The sequence below is a fragment of the Physcomitrium patens genome, chromosome 25, assembly GCF_059467195.1.
Source record: "Physcomitrium patens ecotype Gransden chromosome 25, ASM5946719v1, whole genome shotgun sequence".
NCBI classification, from domain to species: domain Eukaryota; kingdom Viridiplantae; phylum Streptophyta; class Bryopsida; order Funariales; family Funariaceae; genus Physcomitrium; species Physcomitrium patens.
In genome coordinates, this window is record NC_143434.1 from 6,198,963 (window position 1) to 6,214,436 (window position 15,474).

Consider the following 15,474-nt stretch of genomic DNA (forward strand, 5'->3'; position numbering starts at 1 on the left):
CAACTTCTAATATGCTTATGTTTTATCAAGAGAAAGAGATAATCCATTCTAAATCAAGATTAGACAAAGCTCTAATATTGTAAGTGTACTCTTCTCAATCTGTCAAGGACAAGAATATGATAAAAACAAATAAACAAGTGAGACTTCTCTCAAAGAAAGATGACAAAATTGAAATAACTTGATATGTATATTAAGAAAGAAACCGAAATGGCTATTGCTAAAAGCCAAGAAAACTAGAAACCCTTGAAACTAGAGTGGAAATAAGAAAGGAGTTGACAAGAGTGAAGAAGGCTTTACTCTTGTCTCTATAAATACTATCTAACTAGGAGCTACGTGGCGATGTTCTATAGGACCTCCAATATGTATTGACTTTATAGGACACATGCCTTAACTTACAAGGCAAGTTTTTCTACGTGTGGGTCATATGGTTAGCTTGGTCTTCAAGCTAACAACATGTGTGGCACATGGCGAACTTGTTGACTACGTTTTTAATCCAAAAAGTCAATTAAAGGTACTTATAAGGTCAAAGCAATATCTATGAGGCTTCTACGAAGCTTCTATAGTAAATATTATAGAATAAACTTACTTTTATCTACTTTTACTTATTTCTATCTACTTATACATGTAATTACTGGCTTACATGCATATGTCCGTGACACTTCGCAAGTTAAGATATATGTCTTACAAAGTCAACACGTTTTGGAGGTTATATAAGACATTATCACGTAACTCCTAATTAAAAAATATATATATATATATATATATATATATATATGGAAGCAAGAATGAAGCCTTCTTCACTCTTGTTAATGCCTTTCTAGTCTTTCATCTTATTTCTAGTCTTTCTAGTTTCCTTGTTTTTAGCTATAGCCATTCTAATTCAATAATATATCATCTTTGAGTGACTTTTTAATTCTTTTCAATGGCACAAGAGTGTATTGAGGATTTCTTTCTACGAGATTCATGTCCTTGATACTATGAATTTATTCTACCATTACAATGATTTGATTGTATTGAAGATTAAGATAAAGTATTCACATAATCTGAGAGTAGTTATTCTATTTTAAAGTAAAATGATTTATTATATACATATTCATTCACACATACAACCTAAAACTTTTTATTGCTTTTAATATAACTTTAAATAGTTATTAGGTATATGCCTCAAAATTAATATCATCACTAAAACATTCATGTATAAAAGATGCTTCTAGGATATTTTTTATGAACACAAGTAATCTTCAATACAGTAACATGTTACTCATTTTTTGATAAAAGAAACATATTGGAATACAATTTGGTTCACAAAATCAAACATCATCACAAAATTATTACATAATGAGTATTTTTTTATTTTAATTTTTGAAAAATATAAATATATTTTCATATTTTTTTCATCATTAAATTTAGTTCGACATCATCATTTTTTCACTAAAGAAATAGCATTCAACGCATTGTAAATTACACATTCTATGTTTTTCAAGCTATATAAACCAATCAAAGGTTTTCTAGAATTTTTTTGAATTATTTTTCAATACAATTTAGGTAGAATGTAAAGTGACTAATCTTTAGTTTAATTTAGCTTGTTGAGATGTGATCCAAGCTAAGTCCCTTGCTTGTGTCAGTAATTCATTGCTCCACTTATTTTATTGCTCCATTTTTTATTATTAAGTTTTTATTATTAAGTTTTTTTTTTTTTTTTTTTTTTTTTTTTTGCAGATTTTTGCTTTGTGAAAATATGCTTTATTGCAACTTTTTGAATGATCAGTGACCAACTGTACAGATCTTACATTTATCACAATTTCAATAACCAATACTTAGAACATTTAAGATCTGTACAGTTGTATCACTAATCAAAATTACAATAACCATTACTTAGACATTTTGGATATAGTTCATGGCTATTCTGTTTGCCTAGTAAGAAGTGTTACAACTAAGACAATTTGTGTTCAAATGTTTCTATGTTTCTATGTGATGCTTGCTGCAATTCATCAAGCTTTTGATCATTTTTTTGGCTTCCTTCATAAGATTCCCTAAACCAACGATCTACATGCAAATTTTGAGGCTCTCATTTGCGGTTTAGCAATGTTGCTTCACTCGCAACGCATTGTAATTTATTTTAGAAAAAAATCATTGAGCTAGCTTCACAATTGTTGGTTCACAAGAGACTCGCCTCATTGAGGCACACTCTTTTAAATCCTACCGACATTTCTAAAGCGGCGACATAGTCAATTCTGAACAGTCTCTGCAAAGCGCCGTGTTTGCAAAGCAAATCGACATCCTACAATGTCAAGAAAAAAAATTCAAGCGGCTGAATTCTTGAGCAGTTCTATTGCGCACATGTATAACTAAGAATAATCCGTTTACTAACTCGACATCATCCACGGTCTAAACTGCTCTTTATCACCAACTCTGAGGAATATCTAGGAAACAAATCGTGAAGATTAAAAATGGTGGGTACCGATCAATGCTGCTACTGTACACGTAACCCGCAGAATATCTACCAAGAGTGACTGCAATGCTCATGCCCTTCCTTTCACCGAATGTTTGTCGATCCGTAAGCTTTGACATGATCTTCTGCAAGCTTCTTAACTGCCGTCTTCATCTCTTCCTCACGTAATTTGATAATATTAATGTACTGCGAAGCTCCAAGTTTCTGAATAGACTCTCGGAAGTTGAACTTCTTCAACTTCTTCTGGTTGCAGTGATGCAACCCCGCATCATACGCAAGCGCCGCGTCCTTCTTCCTGGTGTACGAACCCAGCCACACTTTTATCTTGGTTTTGGCCACCCTGATTTCCGCTACCCACTTATTGTTTCGTAGCCGAATCCCCTTGTATTTGGGGGAATCTTCCTCGCCCATAATGCTACTCGAACTAGCTCCATTCTGTCTTCGAGACCGCAATAGTGTCGAGTAGTTTTTCACAAGGTAAGCAATCGCACGCCACCTACCTTTCGCCGTCCCCGCCAACCCCAATTCCCTCTCTAGGAAATTGACGTACTGACTCATCATTTGCGTCTGAATTGACTGGGTGGAAGAATTGCCAGTGTCTCGCAGACTCTCTATGTTCTCCACTTGGTCGACGCTCATCATCGACACGCTTGGATGGCCGACCTGGTATGAGCAATTAGATTGCGAGAATATCTCCGTGGCATCAGTAAACTCCGAATCAGTGCATTCATTAACGTAGTCATTGACGGAGATATCACAATCCGTTGGAGATGTCTGTTGATACTGATTGGGGACCGCATATGGATGCAGCCAAGCTTCGTATGTGCGTGGTATCGGATTGGGAACCACTGAGCTATCCACCGACATTGCATCACTTGAACTCATGCCTTGGTTCGGAAATAATTCTTCTCCTTGTCGTGGGTGGAAAGTTTCCAAATTAGATTCAAAAGTTTGAGCTGGAACGGTCATACCAGACCGTCTGAGCTGTGGTAAGCTCGGTATAGCATGCTGTTCCACGTAATCGGCACAGAATTCTGGATCGAAGTAAAGTGAGCTTGGGTTTGAGCAACTGGCTTCGTTATCGTGCTGGCCACCTCGCGTCCAAGCCTTGTGTCCACAGTCTGCGGCTGGTGCATAGCCGTAAGCTGACGCAGAAGTTCGCGGAGGATTTGGCGGAGAAGTCGGTGTAGGGGTTCGTGGAGGAGTCGGTGAAGGAGTATGCGTCGGTGAGCCAAAGAGCAAATTAACAAAGTAAATGTCACACTCCTCGCGCTTCCTGTCGAACAAGTGTTTCATCCACACGAAGACATTAAGTCGGGTTTTCCATCGGACACGCCTCGATTCCACCATGTTTGCCTCCAAACCACTTCCCAGGCTTAAGGAAATCAATCTGATACCACAGCGAAGCTTTCAGCGTGTCAGTAAAACCATTCCATCCATACCCGAAAGGTGCTTCTGCAACAGTATGACCACAAAGCCCTCGCAAAAACAACGAGAAAAAAATACCGACAAAACTCTACCAGTGAGACCCTTATGCTTCTCTCATCGGAGAGACGCACTCAAAATTCTCCAACGTGGAAAGAAACAACTAACAGAGTACTACTACCCGTTACCATCATGATGTCAAGGAGAAATGCGCAAATTCAGTACCAGAGGAGCACTAGTATCCTCACCCGTTCAAACCGCCCCGCCTGCTAGATTACGAATTCGCCACCAGTATCCTTCCTCCAAGCACGCCGCGACGATCCCAGAATTCAAACCGGTACAACTCACAGACCACTATCGACAACTCGGCACAAATTCCCTTCTCTACCCCCACTACCTGAACCTCTTTTTAAAAAAGAACACAAAAAAGACCTTGTCAAATGTCGGCGAACCAAGATTGCGGCCCCTTCGGAACTGGCTTAAGAGTTTTCCCGTAATAGTACTCCGCCAGCGAGCTGTACAGACTACTGTCAACAAACCGGCAAGGTACAATCTGTCCTAATCTATGCCTGACAGCTTCAAACCTCTGCGCAACTTCCAGCCGTATTCCTATTCCTCCGAAAACCTCTCCGGAATGCGACATACCCAACCTTCACAGACTCATGAAATTTCCTTGATACTTGTCGATCACCAGATGTAGTTCACAGCGTAACCGTAACTGCAGTTCTAGTGCAGAAAACCACATGAGTTGTGCTCAAACTTCCTCCTCAAAATCACATTCTCTGACTGTGTCTACTTCTCGTTGTGCGCGCACCTAGTGGCTCCTCTGTGGTAGCAGCGAACATACCTGAGATGTTTGAGCTTGTAAATTTCATAGTAATTGAGGTGAACGACCTACAGGGCCAACGAACGTTCGCACGTGGTCATGGTCTCGGTGAAAGTCAGAGCTGTGCGTGAGTGTTGTCTTGATACGAAGCTTTGTTTCCTCCTAAGATCAAGTAGGTGAACGTGTATCATCTTCGGAGCACTGTTGATTTCTATGAAGAAAAAGCGGTCAACAAACCTCATGATCATATCAAGGTAAGTCTCGGCCAGGAACACAGATAATTGGCCAGCAGCTCATCCAGCCGTGGAAACAATACACTTGTTCGACATTCCAAACAGCCATTGAATGATTGTATTTCTCCAAGATCGTAAATGGCATTCGTTGTTCACACCCATTCATACGGTCTCCACCATCCGAAATGCGTCATCCACGTCAAATTGCAATACAAGTAATCTGATATAACAGTGTCAGTGGGATATTTCTCGATGCAAGACCAACAATCAGATTCCACTCGCTGCACCATTTACTTACTCCATCGCAAACGAACTAGCACGTCGATCAGTCGAAAGGAAACTGCAGCATTACCTGCATACGTCAGTTTCATTGTGATCGCTTCGTCTATCTACCTCCATCGCTGCCACTGCTACAAGATGCAGTGGTAAAAAAAATTCCCCACTTCCACGCGCTTCCCATTACGCGCTTGTCCTTGCACAATATGACACAAGAAGTCGCTCAGATAACCGTGTCTCTGGTTAAGTGGTCATCGCTGCAAAGAGTCCAGGGTCCACAAGGATCCTCTGATATGATATGATAAGATAAAAATATTTATTATAAAGTAAACAATGACAATAACAATATTGATAGTGTCGTTTTCTCACTTCTACCCAATAGGAGGTAGGTACCTTAGATGAGCTATTTCCTGGAGTACTATCAGTAGTGCTCTATTGTACGCTTTTGTACTCTTTTTGGTGTTTTTGTATACCTTATTGTCTTTCAATTCATAAAGTTCATCATTCAATTCATAACGTCCATCCATGGTATCTATGTAGAGCTCATCTATGGAGATATTAGGATTGGTTTTCAGTTTTTAAGTGCTCTATTGTATCTTTAGTGTGTGTAAATGTATGATTGTTGTTATTGCTCATCAAGGTGACGATGCTTGTGGTCATGTTGCTAGTGTTTGAGTACATGGTTGTTAATTTTTTTTTTTTTTTTTTTTTTTTTCTGTTTTTTTTTTGATGTTGTGCCTTAACTTGATATGGGCTTTGCATTCTTGTTCTTGATTGTGATATTGTTTAGTGTTGTTGTTTATGTTATTTCTTGTTTATTTTTATTCTGCGATTTCTTTATTTTGTTGCTTACATTGTTTGTGATGGTAAATTATATTCTTGGCTATGGAGAAATTGATGTTTGGTGAATTTTATTATTTTTTATATTTACATGTTATTTTATTTTATTTTTCTTATAAAAACCTTATCCTTCATATTATGGTGTTTACAAGCAATAATAAAGATAGTGAATCTAAGATATAAAGATTTACCAAGCAACAACTTTTTTGTTGTATGCAACAACTTTTTTCTATCTTTAAATAAGATTTTGATTAGCATATTGGATATTATTTTTTGAACAGAACCCAGTTAAAATTTATTCTTTTTATTACTTACTTTAATCTTTTGTATGAATAATATTTATTTCTTGAATAGTATTTTGAATATGTAGTCAAGACAATTTTTTATTATTATGATAAATGATAGAAATTTTACTTTTTATGAATTTCAGTTTTTTTAAGTGCCAGATTATCTTTAGTATTGTCACATATTTTGATTTAAAAGATAATCATATTTATCAGCTATGCTTATTTCTTTTTTAACATTTAATTTTTTATAAAAGAAAGTTGGAACTTAATCTTTTTTTTCTTTAGTCTATTTAGGATAAATACATATCTTAAAAAGTATCTACATCTCTAATAGCATAATATTCAATAATATCAGATAATTTTTCTTATTTATACATATAAAATTTCTAAAAAATAAATTTATATAATAAATATCAAATTATATACAAATTGAGCTAAATTGTTAACTTTGTAAACAAAATCTAGACCATGAAATTTCCAAAAACGACTTAATCGAGATCAGAAAAACAAAACAAATTTAAAGCCAAAAGTACAATCGATTGTAACCTCGTCCAGTATGCCGAAAATGGTGGCTACCGACAGGACGAGCAACTTGCGTTAGTTGACACGGAGGAACGGGTCCAAGTTGCGCATAATTCCCAGTCTCAAGTTACAGAGAGTTACTGAAGTTTTCGGAGCATGCATCTGCAACTCACTTCAGAGAGTTGCCGCGATTAGGGTTCTGATATCGCTGGCGTGGAGATCGCTGTCCACAGGGACGGTTTGTTGGATTGCGCGTCGGACACAGGAGGCACAAAATGCGTGAACAGGCAAGATCCCGGTACCCATTGAGCCTTCTTCACAGTCGCTTCTCGCAGTCGCAAGTTTCGTGGGTCGCCGGGGTGCAGTCTAGTGTTATCCCTGCCCATGCACATCGTGTCTCAGTCCCCGGAATCCGTCAACACGCTGTGCAGGTGAGAGATGCTGCAGCCCACGGAAGCAGCTGAGCACACGACGTGATGGTGAGCTCCGACGGCAAAGGAAGTGCAAGTTTGATACCTTGCAGCCGATGGACAATAGCTCTAATGAAGGAGATGGATGTTCGACAACCTTATTAACGCCTGGGCGTGTGCTCCGTGGAGCTGCATGCAAGCTCTGCTGAATGCTATGAAAAGGAGTCAGCCGTTCATGGTGCTGAAAGTGGATTTCTCTGACGAATCAGCCGTACCTTTCTGGAGGGTACAAAACGACTTTGAAACTGTGTTGAAACCAGTAGGCACACACGACTTCGAACAAAACGGGGACCTTTGCCGATTGAAGATGGAACAGTTGTGGAAGTTTTGTTACCCACAATGCAGGTACGCATATTTGCCATGCAAGGGAAAGCTGATAGTCGCTTGAATGTGGTGAAGTTGTTTTGTATACACAGTGTTATCCAGATAAGGAGGAATTTGCAGGTCTTAGCTTGAGGTTCATGAATAATTTGGTCCTGATTTTTAGTGGGCAGGGACCTAATCAATTTTTAATACAACCACTTTTAGTGATCGCGATTAGGTAGTTCAGTTACACCGTGTGTATATTGTTGAATGTGTAAATGGAATTCAGATATGTTGATCGAATGGAACCGTAGTGATTCGTTTTGCTTCTTTTTCCGTCAGGTCCAGTCTTTTGAGGAGCAAGAGAAATTGGCCGCAACCCCTGTACATCCCGAGGTCTTTACGGTAAGGGTCTGTTCTGTCTTTACTATCGGATGCTTCACTAAACTATTCTGTTGTCTAATCATGATGTGAAGGCAACCTCTATTTGCTTCCATTGCACTCTGTTCTTGATAGTAATTCTGTCGCAGATTTTATTTTTCACTCACCTGAACAGCGTGTTTTCATTGCACGAAATATTTGTCGTAATGTTTTCCATGCTGTGTTCAAGTTATGCTCGCATTACACACTGTTTAATGGTCATGTAAACTTAATATCAAGTAAGGGAAGCCAAGGTGAAATATGGATCACTGGCTTATACGAGGGACGGTGTTGGAATGCTGCCATGCCAGCAACGTATCCTACATTTGTCGCTACATGCTTTCTGTTGCTGTGATTAGCTTTGTTGGCCAGGTACTTTTGTCTTCCAGCCTTTCCTCTCTTACGGAATGTTGTGTGTATGGTTTGCATGCGTAGTTCAGCCCTCTGTGGCATCTATTTTGCCTCCTGCTTTCTGGAGCACACCTGGCGCTTTGCCTTGCCTGCTGTCATAGCCGTGATGCACCATACCCTACTTCCTGTTGCTGTGGTCAGCTTTGTGAGTCAGGTAGGCTTTCGTACCTCTCGGTTGCAGCGATTTCCAAAATCTGTGGTTGTTGGCCTAAATGGCCGGCATTGACTGGCGGAGATTCAATTATGATCTTGGTCATTGCAGCAACCGGGTCATTGATTTAATTTTTGAAGTAAAACAGTCGAGACATCGAGGATAACAGTGATGGGCCGGGTCCTAAGTCTTCATGGTGTCTTTTGAATCACGGAAGTTATTTGCGGTGTGATAAGAAAGTGAACTTATGTGACATACGAACTGTTGGCAGCTTGTAATATTTGCAGCAGGTCCTTGGGTGGGAGCTTTGATGGATTCCATGCCTCGGGTACATGCGTTTAAGTGCCTATGCGTTGTGGAGGTAACTGCAGTTTGGATTTTGCGATGCAGTTTAATTTTGTCTCTTTGTTTGCGTGGGTTTGCCTTGTCTCAGAATGAGTTGGGTCTTCGTCACATTCAATTTTGTGACGACAGTTGCAAAGTAGTTTATTATTGTTCTGCAGCTAATATAAAATTCTCTTTACCATCTTCCAGACACTCTCTATGTTAACTTCAGCAGGTGTCACCATCTATGCCCTTAATGGAGCAGCGCCTATGGCATCTACGGCCACTGTCTTATTTCTTCAACCCTGGTTTTTGGTGCTTGTTGTTGCCTCTGCTGTGGAGCAATTGGCTGGGCTAGGTGCTGGCATAGCCTTTGAAAGAGACTGGGTGATTTTGGTAAGCTTCTGTGCCCATTTTATCGATTATTATTTGTAGAATGGGTCGGGGAACTTTTGGAGATGATGGATATGTTGAATGAATGACGCTTCCCACGGTTTTACTATCATGTTGGCTGAAGCTCATTAATACGCTGGAATATACAGTATCCACCTCTTACAGCTATGCGTTTCTATTTTTAGGTTTTAAGCACATGAAGTTATTGGAGTAAGTGCCGTTAGTTGGAGTAGATTTGGCAGAACGTCAATATTGTCTGTGTTTCAGACGGCTTTGTCCTAAAGGTCATGTTTTTATTACATAGGGTTGTTGGAACTTATTATCATTTGTGATTGTTTGATCAGTTGGCAGGAGCTAATCGGCGGATTGGCCTAGCAAATGCAAATGCCATTCTTCGCAGGGTTGAGCTGGTGTGCGAGGTATCACTTGAGATCGATACTGCATTGATTATGTTGTAATAATTCTGGTCGCTTACTTCAGTCACCGTTTTTTTCTCGTTTAGTGTGACCAGGTTCATTCGTCTTTTGTAGACCTCGGAAGCTTGCTGAAGTTTTAAGGAGAGACTGTTTCGTTTCGCAGATATCAGGTCCCTTCATTTTTGGGATACGTTTGTCCCGATTTGACCCAAAGTTGTGCGTGAAGTGGGCGGTGGTAGTAATGATCGCCACTCTTCCTGTTCTGGAAGTATGCTATCTTGTTTTTGTATGGCTCCAAATACCACCCATGAAGTAGGTTGTGAAGAACATATGCAATGGATTTGGTCTGGTTGAAAAAGTGTGGTTTAATAATTTTTTGTTGGGTGGGAAGTGCATCGAGTTAGATTGATTTTTTTAATAGATATTTGCAGCTGTACCTGATAGATAGTACCGATAGACTTTCCAAGGGAACGTTGCAGCGTCCAAAAGATGCGAATCCTGGGTACAAGACTAAGGGCAGCACTGCAGACACACATCATGAAGAAGCAGGTAATAGATCAAAGCCGTTTTGTTATACACGTGTGATTGCGATGAGTTTTAGTTGTGTAGAATTTTTTGCAAAGTGTCCATGCTAACATTGTGGGAAACAAGTATGTGACGTATACACATAGATTTGTTGAAGTATTCGTGACATTGTTGTACAGCTACTATATTTGTAATTCGCTGGATGTGCATGGTTGCTTTGTTTATGAGGGTCTTATTTTCAGCCTGTTCATCAGTGACTTCATGAAAGATGTAGAGGAACTAATGGAAGAGATTAATTTTACTTGCAGCGGAGGGAGGCTTGCAAGCTGTCATAAGGGGTTGGAAACAGTATCTAGCGCAACCTGTACTACCTGCAAGTTTAGCATACGTGCTTCTATATTTCAATGCAGTCTTGGCTCCTGGTGGTTTGATGACAACATATCTCACCCAGCAAGGTACTTAATTTTTTTGTTTGAGTATAAGATCGTCGTGTTTTAGGACAGGTTGGGCGCCTTGATCATTTATGTGGTGTAATGACCAACGATGCATGATCGGAAATGCGTGTTCCAGTTACATGCATTGCATACACGCATTTGTTTGCACTGAATATGAGTTCCCGAGTTGTTTTTGAACTTTAGAAAAAACTATTGGCACACAGTTCTTCGCATCAAAACTCATTTTTCGAATTCTAACTGACAGGAGTGAATGCATCACTGGTTGGTCTGTTTGGAGGATTATGCGCTCTAGTGGGATTTGCTGCCACCTTTCTCTCAGCTACAATGATCAGCAAGTTTGGGGTGTCGAAGGTACTCTTGCCATGTCGATTCATCACGACTTAATATGTACATAATTATTTGTGTGATGATAGTTTTATAAGTGATTGGTCATTGATTCGAATCGTAAAATAATGTGTGGGGACTGTATTGTGTCTGAGCAGGCAGGTGCAGCTTCGTTGATTTTCCAAGCCTTGGTACTTGCAATAGCGGTCACAGTATATTTGAGCAACCCTATCGGGCCGCAAGCCTCATTGATTTTGTTTCTCTTTTTAGCCGTGAGTTGCAATGCACCCTCCTGAACTCTTCTTCTTGTAGTCAAGGAAGTGAAACTGCTCCACGTCAATAGACAGTGCTGTTGTGCATGGAATCTGCAGCAAAATAGCAAGATGTTTGTTTTACATAGTATTCTCGTTGTCAAGAAAATCTTAATTCATTTTTCTAACAGATTTGTTGCTTCTTTTTCAGGTGATATCTCGATTAGGTTACTGGGCTTATGATATGGTAGATGCCCAAATTTTTCAAACTGCGATTCCAGCTACACAAGCGAATCTCGTGGGAACAATAGAAGTATCATTAGCGAGCTTAGCGGAACTAGTTATGCTGGTAGTTGCAATTGTGGCCAATGATGTAAAATATTTTGGAGGTTTAGCAGCTCTATCGATGGCCTCAGGAGTGGGTGCTGCCTGGATTTTTTGGCACTGGTTGGCAAATCCAACTGACGATCTAAGGCGGTTATTTCCTCATGACCCACATTTTGATGATTCAGACGAAGCAAGGCAGTTAGCTCTGCAAAAGCTGATCCCGTCGTCTTTCTAATAATTTTTGTCGAGTCTTTCAAATGTAAACGCAAGTAGTTATCCTTCAGAACATGCAATTTTTTCTTCTACGATAAAGATAATGTTAAATGGTCCCCACTACTGAAGAGCACTTGATGTCTTGTTATTGGTGTAGGGCGTGCATGTAGTTAGTGATGTGGGCAGGATTTTGCGTAGATGAGTGATATTTGAAGATATATTCATCCAAGGATAAAGATCCATGTGCACAAATTTGTATCTCGTCCAGAGTTGGGTAACCTCAGCGGTGAACTACACCCCCTGTAAACTGTGTTGTACATAAAGCTTCTATTTTTCCGCAACTTACAAGATACAAGATGTATGGGCTCTTCATGTCTCATTATTAGATGGAGCACCTTTTGCTAAGATGTATTGCGTTTCACCGCTGGAATGCTTTCTTAAATGACCGAACCTTATCTGTTCTTGCTGAACTTGACTATATCTTTCAAGATCATGTCACCCTGAATGCGGTGAACTACACCCCCTGAATGTGTTTTACGAGATTTCTCGATTAGACAACTGGAAGCTTAGATAGTCAAGTTGACCAAGAATTGTACACTATGGAATGCTGAGAGGTGGTCCATTGATGTAAACATTGCGGAAAATGAGATCGTACATTCTGTGGATGGGGTGGTAGTAGTCAAAGAAAATATGGTGCTGCGGATCATCACAAGGACGGGAATAGAGTATGCAGATAAATTTGCCAATGAGCTTACCTACTCAGCAGCAGGCAGCATGTGTGAAGTTGAACTATAGAAACAGGATCCTTTTACTAATATACCTCAAGGAGTTAATAACTCAGTTTAAGAACAGTACATTTGTAGTGTATATATATACTCTGATCTTCATTGGAAGAGAAATTCTTGCTGAACAATAGGTGCTAAGTAATCCTACCTAATCTACTACATGGCCTCCTATTTACTAGCCTAAAGAACTGTAATGCCCTAGTAGCCCTCTTGCAATGACTTAAATTTTGCTAAATGAGAAACACTTTATCATAAGAAGGCATGTGAAAGTAATTTTCGCCAATACTTTCCCTTGCCCCTTATGATGTTACTATTGCTTCTTAAGACCTCAATCTCATGATGGCAAATTTGGTAAGATCCCAAAATGGCAACAAGTATGTAATGATCTCCACCTTCTATCTTATAAATAACTTAGTTCTAAATAGATGGAGTTTCTTCTTTCTTTCCTTGAGTCAAAATCTTTCAAACTCTTAACACAACTTTGTGTAGTCCTTGTATATAGATAGAAATGCTTTTCTTGTTGATGTGGCTTATTTATACTTTCTTGAGATGTTGCTAAGATCTTCTTTATCAATAATTCAAAGATAGATGTCAAGGTGTGCTTGCAACTCATTTAAAGGTGGCAAGTTACATTGTCCAAGTGGTAGCGTCTTCTCTAAGTGTAGTCTTAGGCATCTTGATCTTGATCCTGCTTGATGACATTGTGTTGCAACATATATGATCATATTTTGTTGTGCTTAAGATTCTTTTTTTTTATTTTTTTTATTTTTTATTGCTTGCAATGAGTCTCTCAAGTGTGGCACTCTATTTTTGAAAGGTTGTCAAAATTACAAGTCATCACTTTCTTCAAACTAGACCATGAAGATTATTATTGTAGTTGCAATTGTTTTTTTAGGCATTTTTTTTTTTTAGTTTTTTATTTAGACTAAAGATTGAAAGATTCAGCTATTTCTTACATGAGGATTTGAATCTCTTTAGGCATGATTTTTCTTTATTTGATAGCATTTTAAATAGAAAAAAAAGAACTAGGAATAGAAAGTAGGCTAAAAAAAAATAATAAGATACCTTTTGAATACTAAAGATTACTCTTCTAAAGAAAGTGCTTAGTAGTAAGATGCTCACTTTAAAATCTTTTTAATGTTGTAAATTCCTTGCTTATATTACATTTGTTAGAAAAGCATCCCATCTAAGGATTTTATAAAAATGTCTATTTGCTGCTCACTAGTATGGATGTATGAAACCTCAATATTTTTTTCTTCTACTTATTCAAGAATATAATAATATTATAATTTTATGTGCTTAGTTCTTGTATGCATAATTAAATTCTTAACCAATTTGATGGAGCTATAATTATTGTTGTATAATATCATTGCCTCCTCTATATCTTGCCTTAATTTGCTCATTAATGTTTTGATCTACATTATCTCCTTTGTACTATTTGATAGTATCTAATATTTTACTCCAGTAGTAGAAGTGAAATCATAGATTGTAACTTATTGCTCCAATGTAAAGACGTCTTTCCTATCTTGAAGATTATCTATGTTGTTGATTTTCTTATGTTCAAATCTTCATTCCAATCTAAATCTATGCATAGTATGAATTTTTTGTCCAAATCTATTGAAAGAAAAATATTGTAACATATTGTTCCTTTCATGTAGCAAAGGACTTTCTTTATTGCTTCAAGATGTGGACATTGTGTTACGGCCATAATCATGTAAGCTAATAATTACATATAGAAATAGGTAAAAGTAAGTAAAAATATATAAAAGTAAGTTAATTCTATAATATTTAATATAGAAGCTTCCTAGAAACTTTCTAGACGCTGCTTTGACTTCATAGGTGTCTTTAATTGACTTTTTGGATTAGAAACGTGGTCAACAAGTTGGCCATGTGCCACACATGTTGTTAGCTTGAAGATCAAGCTAACTATGTGGCCCACACGTAGAAAAACTTGCCTTGTAAGTCAAGGCATGTGTCCTACAAAGTCAACACATATTGGAGGTCCTATAGAACATCGCCACGTAGCCCCTAGTTAGATAGTATATATAGAGACAAGAGTGAAGGCTTCTTCACTCTTGTCAACTCTTTTCTTGCTTCCAGTCTAGTTTCAAGGGTCTCTAGTTTTCTTGTCTTTTGGCAATAGCCATTCTAGTTTCTATTTAATATACATACTTATTTATATTTTGACTTATTATATCAAGATAGCCTTTTTGTGTATATTTTCTCTCATCGAGTCTTTGTCCTTGACAGATTGACAAGAGTGCACTTACAATATCACAGCTTTATTTTTCTTGAGTAAGAGTGGATTACCCCTTTCTCTTGACAAGACATAACCGTATTAGAAGTTTGCGGATTACCCACTTCTAAACTGATATTGTTCTTAGTATCTTCTTTGTTATCAAGTCTTTCTTTTCTTTTGTCTTGAGCAGTATCAAAAAAAATTTTCTTCTTAGTATCATTATGGCAGAGCTTGTTGAAATGAAGAGTGCAATGGCACAAATGCAAGAGCAAATGAGGGAGTTAATGCTTGCGATGCATCAACTCAATTCACCAACACAGGAAAGAGCAAGAATAGCAGAAAGTGGGGATATAGAGATGATCAGAGCTGCTTCAAGATCTACAACAAATCACGTTCCTTCTCCAATTGTACAACACCCTATAAGCACTAGAGAACCAAGAATTGCCTTACCCGAGAAATTTGATGGTACGAGATCAAAGTTTCGAGGGTTCATCAATCAAGTACAATTGGCAATTGAACTTCAACCGCAAAGCTATCCAACTCCAGGATCACAAGTCAGGTTTATTGGCACTCTACTTTCTGGTTCTGCATTATCATGGTTTTCGT

General features: G+C 38.3%; 2 protein-coding genes across 5 annotated transcripts; one reads left to right on the plus strand and one right to left on the minus strand.

The window, feature by feature from the left end:
* Positions 1–2,071: 2,071 nt before the first annotated feature.
* Positions 2,072–4,266, minus strand: LOC112277223 (uncharacterized). Its single transcript, XM_024509313.3, has 2 exons — positions 4,126–4,266; positions 2,072–3,842 (listed from the first exon to the last, which is right to left on the minus strand). Exon 2 carries the CDS (start codon positions 3,800–3,802, stop codon positions 2,537–2,539), a length of 1,266 nt encoding a protein of 421 aa, XP_024365081.1. The 5' UTR covers positions 3,803–3,842; positions 4,126–4,266; the 3' UTR covers positions 2,072–2,536.
* A 2,726-nt stretch (positions 4,267–6,992) lies between these two features.
* Positions 6,993–12,185, plus strand: LOC112277204 (solute carrier family 40 member 3, chloroplastic). 4 transcript variants are annotated; one of them, XM_024509276.3, is made up of 13 exons: positions 6,993–7,148; positions 7,293–7,676; positions 7,977–8,039; positions 8,490–8,619; positions 8,888–8,977; positions 9,151–9,336; positions 9,678–9,752; positions 9,913–10,035; positions 10,181–10,298; positions 10,583–10,729; positions 10,974–11,080; positions 11,212–11,325; positions 11,516–12,185. In XM_024509276.3, the coding sequence occupies exons 2-13, from the start codon at positions 7,417–7,419 to the stop codon at positions 11,864–11,866; spliced, it is 1,764 nt and encodes a 587-aa protein (XP_024365044.1). In that variant the 5' UTR covers positions 6,993–7,148; positions 7,293–7,416; the 3' UTR covers positions 11,867–12,185. The 4 variants fall into 4 exon arrangements, with proteins under 4 accessions (XP_024365044.1, XP_024365046.1, XP_073387323.1 ...); XM_024509278.3 differs by having other exon boundaries at positions 9,913–9,987; XM_073531222.2 differs by having other exon boundaries at positions 9,913–9,984.
* The last annotated feature ends 3,289 nt before the right edge of the window (positions 12,186–15,474 follow it).

Bases quoted from the DNA above. Each gene is read 5' to 3' on its own strand.
- LOC112277223 (XM_024509313.3), bottom strand. From the start codon at position 3,802: ATGGTGGAATCGAGGCGTGTCCGATGGAAAACCCGACTTAATGTCTTC.
- LOC112277204 (XM_024509276.3), top strand. From the start codon at position 7,417: ATGTTCGACAACCTTATTAACGCCTGGGCGTGTGCTCCGTGGAGCTGC. The intron at 7,677-7,976 runs GTACGCATATTT...TTTTTCCGTCAG, and splicing joins TTTTGTTACCCACAATGCAG to GTCCAGTCTTTTGAGGAGCA. The intron at 10,730-10,973 runs GTACTTAATTTT...TCTAACTGACAG, and splicing joins AACATATCTCACCCAGCAAG to GAGTGAATGCATCACTGGTT.